Raw genomic sequence first — 7,914 nt, forward strand, 5'->3', positions numbered from 1 at the left:
TCTTGCCCTGATGGTGCTCTCAGCCATGACTTGCCCCAGACAAGGAACCATGTGTTTGTATTTAACATGAAGGTTTAGGAAGAATGATTAGGCTGACCATTTCGCACCTCAGGTATGGAATGTGTCTTGTAAGAATGGCTCAGTTGTCTGTTTTCGTGCGAGATCTATACCCAGCTGAACAAAAAAAAATAAATAAAGCAATTAAGTAATGGATCAACCAAATCCTTTGAGACCAGAGGTCTCAAAATTGCTCTTTATAATTTCTTAAGTGTTGTAGACAGAACTCTGTTGCAGGGACTGCAAACAGATTTAAGGTGCTCACAGGAAGCATGTATTAGCCCATCTGATAAGATTCTGAAGAGAAGTGAGGGTTTCTTGTTTTTAAGAGGTGAGAGCAGGTTTAAGGGAAACACCGAAGAATAGGGAAACTCCCAAGGATGAATAGCAACATGAAGCCACATGAAACCATTATCCCCATCAGAGCAGAAGGGAACCTGGGGAGAAAGAGAGCTCAGTTGTCTCTAAGGCACATTTGTCTCTCCTTCCATCTCAGACCTTTCTCCCCTGTGGATCCAGTACGGGTTAGCTCCTGTGTTCCATCTCTGGGGGCACTGAAGACGAGGGAACAAGCAAAGGTGTACAGAAACCTATCTGACTAGCCTGAAGGATCAGTCCAGAATTCATTTGAAGCAGAATGGGCTTTATACCCTTCCCTCACTGTTGTAAATATTAAGTCTTTCTTTTCTGCAAATAGCATTATTTACTCACCATTAAGGATTTTCACAGGATTCCAGATTTGTGCTGATACTCATTCTCACACACTCGTGACCATCTGCAAATTTTGGTTAGTGGCTGGGCAGGACTAATGGCCCAAGTTTGGGGTCATTAACAGAATAGGACACTACTAAAATTTCTTAACTTAAAATGATTCTTCATTTCTTAACAGTCATGTTAGCAAATACGTCTTCTCCCCACTAAGAAGTGGTCATATAGCATCCATAGAAAGACACAGAAAGCCTTCTATTTGTTATATGTTATGGGCCTCAAAAACAAGGAATTTGGTAGAAGAGGAAATGAAGTCAAGTATTTGTATAGACTTAGAATACTTCACACTGGTCTGAACCCTCAAAAAGGGAAACCTGAAAGTAAAAAGTGAAGGGAGGGGAGTCAGGAATGTGAACTTGCTAACACTTAAAACCCCTAGGATAGAACAAAAATGGAAATCCAGATTTTAAGTGCATAGCAGAACTCAAAAGCAGGAAAAGGAACTCAAGATAGTATGCAGCAAAGAGGGGACTCAAATCGAGAGTTAGACTGACCCCAAAGCTGAAGAAGCCCCAAGGAGGTATTGGATACAAATTTCATGACTGGGGTTGAATAGATGAGAAGTGAGGTCTCAAGTCCATACATGGGGTTGGGGGGGGGTACCTAAGTTCCCCACCTAAAGCTTAGAATTTATAAAGTCTCTTTGTTCAGGAGGTAGGGACTAGGGCAACCCTAGCCACCACCAAGAAGACAGCAAAGAAGTCCATTCGTCCTTAGAAATCAGAAGTCCAAATGGGCCCCAAGGTTCGATTTGGAGTCTCAATTTGCACTACCATTGTTACCAGGAATCCTGAGCCAAGAAGGCAAAGTCTACAAAGATGATATAAAAAATGGTCCTTGCAGAGAAAAATAAAATTTAATAGTAAGTTGGTAACCCTTGCTGTGTGATTCCCATGGAAACCGTTCCCAACAAAGATGAACTCACCTTTAAATATAAAAGGGGCACCTGGGAGGCTCAGTCAGTTAAGCATTGGACTCTTGATTCCAGCTCAGGTCACGATCTCACAGTTCATGGGTTTGAGCCCTACCTCAGGCTCTGCCTCGGTAGTATGGACTACTTGGGATTCGCTCTCCCTCTCCCCCCCCCCCCCCCACACTGTCTCTCCATTTCTCTCAAAGTCTCTCAAACATTTAAAAAACTTTTTAATAAAAAAAAGGCTCTCAGTAAAGACTAGAAGTATGAAGGTGAAGCACGGTTCAGAGTGTTTATGGCAAAATATTTTGAAAATTAAAATGATCTTAGGACACTCAGATTAAATACCAAGTAGAGTAGGGGCGCCTGGGTGGCTCAGTCGGTTAAGCGTCCGACTTCAGCTCAGGTCACGATCTCGCGGTCCGTGAGTTCGAGCCCCGCGTTGGGCTCTGGGCTGATGGCTTGGAGCCTGGAGCCCGCTTCAGATTCTGTGTCTCCCTCTCTCTCTGCCCCTCCCCGTTCATGCTCTGTCTCAAAAATAAACGTTAAAAAAAAATTTTTTTTAATGAATTAAGTCCCCAAATACATCCAGCTGAAATAGGACAGCAATTTTAAAGGGGAAAAAAAATCTGTAAATTACTGGAGGAAAAAAGATTGGCATAACAACAGACCGGTAGCAAACATCAATAGTGATGCATGCCTTAATGCAAAGCACTAAGGGAAAACATTAAACCTGATCATCTTAACAGATAAATCATTGTTTAAGCATGAAAGCAAAGTAACTCCAGGTTCCAAAAATGAATCTGCCACCGGTGGAGCCACTCTAAAAAGAACTATCAAAGGAGTTATTTCAATTAACCTGGAGGCTGAGGATGAAGCAGTGAGTGAAACTGGCAAAACATTTTGGAGAAGTCTAAATATGTATTTGGCTTGCAAAAATTACAGAATTTGGTAACCAATTTAGAAGGTAAAAACAAGGCAGAACAATACTAGGCAAAAATTATATGGAATGTGGTTAGGGCAAGAATGGGGGAGATGTTTGGAGTTCAAGATTCTTATTTTAAGGAGGGATATTAAAATTTTGAGTACTGAAAGAGATCTAAAAATTCCAAAATAGGGATGAAAATCCAGTGGAGAGAGCCCCCAAGCAACCTTCCTAAATGAATGGTGCACCTTACGTTTTTTTCTAGAGATCTCTAAATGGGACAGACACTGCTTTCTCTCTGGAAGACTTGTTTCAGTTGCTTTCATCACAGCCTGAAAATTCACTGGAGGTAATTGGAAACTTGACTTTTATCCTTGTAGGAAAATCTGCACTGATCTGTGAATGCATTTAACTTCTTTAAGCTGAATGACATGGTTTAGCTTGTACAATAGGATCTACTGGTGGTGTATTAAATGCAGGTTTAGGATTATTACTTTTTATAGAAATACTTGAATTTTGGAGAATTTGCTAAATTATATATACTGTTCCTCCTTCTAAATGATCACAAGCATATTGAATCAGAATGGCAGTAAACATCAGACGTATCAAGGCATACTTCATACTAGCATAATTTACCTTAAAAAAAAAACATAACTGTTGATGTTGACTGTTGCATCTATAAAGCAGCAAATTACAGTAATTGTTTTAACATCAAGACCAGCTTTTAATACTAATCGAATCAAACTTTCCCCAAAAATAACATTGTTCACATTTGAGCTCACATTGCACGTTGTATTTGCCTGTATTCAAAGTGATTCATAGCTAATAGCATGTTTGTAATAGAGAAAAGTGCTAAATTAGGTACTAGAACTGCTATTGAAATAGGGTTATGTGTATTTAAAAGGTTTTTTCTTTCCCTTTTCAGGGCCTCTTACTTGGAGATACTCCTCCAGTAAGTATCAACGATGGCATGAATTCAACATATAATGTAAATTTTAGCCAGGCTATAAGTCATGATGTGAATCTACATGAGGCCATGTTGCTGTGTCCTGACAATACGTTTAGAAGAGATCCAGTAGCAAGGACTTCACAACCACCACAAGAACCATTTCTGCACTTAAATTCTCATACCAATTCTGAGCAGACCCTTCCTGGGACTAATTGGACAGGATTTCTTCCCCTTGTTGGCAATCAGATTCATCTAACAAGTGAGGATCTTCTACATGACCTTGATATAAATATATTTGATGAGATAAGTTTAATGTCTTTGGCCACAGAAGAAGGTTTTGATCCAATGGAAGTTCCTCAGCTTTTTCAAGAACCAGATTCCGATTCTGGGCTTTCCTTAAATTCAAGCCACAATAGTACCTCTGTCACCAAATCTAATTCTTCCCATTCTATGTGTGAAGGAGGTGCTACAGGTTCTAGTAGTGACCTTGAATCTCTCTCCCACCATGACTTGGAAGGGGCTGTGGGAGGCTACTACCCAGAACCCAATAAGCTTTGTCACGTGGATCATAGGAGTGATTCTGGTTTTCATGGGGATCTTGCATTTCAACACCTATTTCATAACCACACTTACCACTTACAGCCAAGTGGTTTAGAATCCACTTCTAATTCTTTCTCACGGTATGGGAAGTCACAGAAAATACGGGGTAGATGCCTCAATGACACAGACAGAAACTTAAGCCGTGATGAGCGGCGTGCTAAGGCTTTGCATATCCCTTTTTCTGTAGATGAAATTGTCCGTATGCCTGTTGAGTCTTTCAACAACATGCTCAGCAGGCACTATTTGACAGATTTACAAATGTCACTCATCCGTGATATTAGAAGAAGAGGGAAAAATAAAGTTGCTGCTCAGAACTGTCGTAAGCGCAAACTGGACATAATTTTGAATCTTGAAGATGACATATGTAACTTGCAAGCAAAGAAGGAAATCCTTAAGAGAGAACGAGCCCAGTATAACAAAGCTATTAACATACTGAAACAGAAACTGCAGAACCTGTATCGTGATATTTTTAGTAGGCTAAGAGATGATGAAGGTAGGCCAGTCAATCCGAACCACTACACTCTTCAGTGCAGCCAAGATGGAAGTGTTTTGATTGTACCCAAGGAACTGATGACCCCGGGCCACAGAAAAGAAAACCAAAAGGGAAAAACAAAGTGAAGAAATTGAAGGCGGATCCATTAATATACCTTATGCATGAGGTATCAGAAACTGATACATGGTCACAAACCATTGAAACTGCTTCAAAGTTTAGCACAAGTGTTCTAAATATCTTAAGTACTGCTACTTGACAGGGCTACATTTTGAAGCTTTTATGGAGAAGTTTGTGAGAAATTTGGGAGAAGCCACAACTTTTTTCACGAAGTCCTACTGCATTGTATGCATGATTCTTAAGTTATGAACAGGGTGACATGAAAAACTGGATTAAGACAGTCCAGTCTTTGAGCTAACACTGGATGTGGATGTAATTTTAAATGTATTTTGGTTTTTATAAAGGACTTGAAATGCAAAGTAGCCTTAATGTTTTTATTTAGGTAGCACTGACCTACAGTTCTACAAAAGCTATTTTAACTGGACTTTTATGAATGCAACCTATGGTGGAAATAAATCTTACAGTTGAATTTATAAAATAACTCTCCCCTTTTATACAGAAGTTCTAAGCAAATTATCCACATTTAGGAATACAGGTGACAGATCTAGTAAACAGAGTATTTGTATTTTTAAAATTTGCACAAACTGATCAGAATCTAGCCAAATTGTAGTATACCAGCTAAACTCATTCAGGGAAGTCACTCCAACCTAACAGCCACAATCTCTAAACCAACATGGCAAGAACAAAAATAGAGCTTCAAAATATTAAAGTTATGTTAGGGTTCAATACCTAAGGACAAAGACCTTTATAGTTACAGAAGGGTTTATGCTTCCTTTAAGTAGAACATAAGTACCTGCATATCGGGAAAGAGAACCACCTGGACAAGTTAGGCCAGCCCATAGAATAGGCTGCACATCTAGAATATGGATGCCCCCCTGCAAAAGGCTCACATAACATGAAAACATTAAGTCACGCAAGGATACAAACCAATTGTAGAAGAAAGGTAAATCAGTAGACAAGTATGGACTTTATAACCAAAAGAACTGGAAATACTAGAATCACAAAACTTAAAATTAAGAGCACATATGGGGGAGGGGGAGAGACTACCAAGCAGCCTACATTAAGTGCAGAGCCCAAGGGGCCATATAGCTCACAAACAGGGAGATCACGACCAGGGCCTGAGCTGAAATCAAATTTCTAGGATGGGGGTGCCTGAAATTAAGTGGCATTTGAGATGAAGCTCAATGAACTTTTTTCAGCAGTAAGATGGTTAAAAAAAAAAAAAGGTTATCAATTTCTGCCCTAGTTGTCTACCACAGAGTAAGTATCACAAGTCAGAGTACTACTTTGGTTTGTAGAAATGCTTCCAGATCTGGTCAGTTTTGTACAGTAACTTAAAATGTTTAGACTGGTTTTGCAAGGGAGCACACCTCCAATTGTAACTTGATCCTTGATTTTAGCACATTCCCCCAGAAGTTCCGTCAAATCTTCAATTTGAGCTTCTGTATTACCAATTTACTTGTGGGTCTTCAAACTACAAGTACCATCATACACTGTATTAACAGACTAGGCATGGTCCTCTAATCCTTGAAAGCACAAGCACCATGACCAACTACACTCAAAGCATCAAATGCAGGTAAATAAGGCACCTAAAGGTAACATGGACTCAAAAGACAGTCACAGTAACTAAAAACTTAGAACTATCTGGAAGGTATTTGGTCCATTGTGACCCGAAAAGGAAATCCATCAAGCTTCCGGAGTTTTATCATCTAACCTTTTCACGAGTTTCCAATGGCCTCAAAAATCACAATGGCTTCAAAGCACATAAATGGGAGCTTACTTTCCCACAATATGCCAGTTTCGGCAATGGAAATCCCACACCAAAATTTCAGCCTAAACACTCTTGCAGATTGACCCGGATACCCAGATTGACTAAAATGTTCTTGCTAGCTAGGAAGTAGTCTTAAAATGGTGTTAGCCTGGAGTTCAGAGAATTGGTGAATGTTGGAGAAAAGGAGCAATCTGACCTAATTACTTTAAATATCAAAACCTAATTGAAACTATGTATTTTACTGGGTATAACTTGATTCAAGTTAAGTTATACCCAATTACCTGACCCATTTCCTGTTTATCACTCCAGTCAATCCAAACAAACCATGGCTCAGGAGACAGCACCTTTTTGGAGACTACATCAAAGTAAGATTTTTAAGGGGAGAGTTACGTGAACTTCCTATCTCTAATGTGTTCCCAAGTATTTGGTACAGGGTTTACAAATGCAAACTGTAAGGGGATCGCTAAGATCTACACAGTTGAGATGAGTAATATCTACTCAAACATCTTGTAGTTTATATAGTTTACCTTTGGCTGCTATGAAATACACGTTTTGGTGAACACCTTTGTGCTTAAGGGCCAACTCCCATCCCAGTTTGAGTTGGACCCAACATGAAATTAGTCTTACCTTCTTCACCTATGGGGGAAAAAAAACTTACTCCTGTAAGCCATTCCTTCAATTATAAAGTCACAAGAAATCTTAACAGATTCTCATCTTTGTTTTCCAGATAAAGCCATCCCATTTCAAAAGTAGCCTCAAGAGGCTGCAATGTTGAACAAAGTCTTAGAGAAGGTGAAATTAGATTCTCCACTGTACAAAATCTCCATGTAACATGTGGTAAACAAGAATGTCTGGATTATTTGGGTCCCCCGTCAAGGCTGGTTCCAGTTCAACAGCGACCAGTGGAACTCAGGACACAATTTGCACACACCCAAGGCCCAGAATGGAGAATGCAAGTGCTTTTATCCTTCTTGATCCGTCTTCCTCCTGAATTTGCCCCTTTCTTGGGTAGTGAGCCTACTCACCTCACTAATTTGACCTGTCACCAAAAGACCCGTTTCAGCTAACAAGTTATTGTTGCAGTCACAGTGGTATGGCATTGAAGCTGGTTGGGGAGTATCAACCATCTAGGCATTCATTCCAAAGATCACACACATACATAACATGTTGCCAAGAATGTGCATGTGCTTTTTGGTATAGATTCATGTTTTCTACTTGGCAAGGAACCCATACTTGTGAGCTGGTTAACCGTCATTACTAAGGTACCAAGATTAAGATTCTTTTAACGTTTCCTTGAATTAACCCCGTAGTCTAACTTAGT

At 39.7% G+C, this 7,914-nt stretch overlaps 1 protein-coding gene across 1 annotated transcript in view; it reads left to right on the forward strand.

Annotated features, from left to right (window-relative positions):
• The window catches only part of NFE2L3 (nuclear factor, erythroid 2 like 3), a 31,257-nt gene extending 26,130 nt beyond the window's left edge, over positions 1–5,127 (forward strand). The window contains exons 3-4 of the mRNA XM_007077133.3: positions 2,929–3,012; positions 3,589–5,127. Coding sequence (XP_007077195.2) covers positions 2,929–3,012; positions 3,589–4,830 — 1,326 coding nt within the window. The 3' untranslated portion in view covers positions 4,831–5,127. The remainder of the gene's footprint in view (positions 1–2,928; positions 3,013–3,588) is intronic.
• Positions 5,128–7,914: the final 2,787 nt, after the last annotated feature.

This window comes from Panthera tigris, chromosome A2 (genome assembly GCF_018350195.1).
Source record: "Panthera tigris isolate Pti1 chromosome A2, P.tigris_Pti1_mat1.1, whole genome shotgun sequence".
NCBI classification, from domain to species: Eukaryota; Metazoa; Chordata; class Mammalia; order Carnivora; family Felidae; genus Panthera; species Panthera tigris.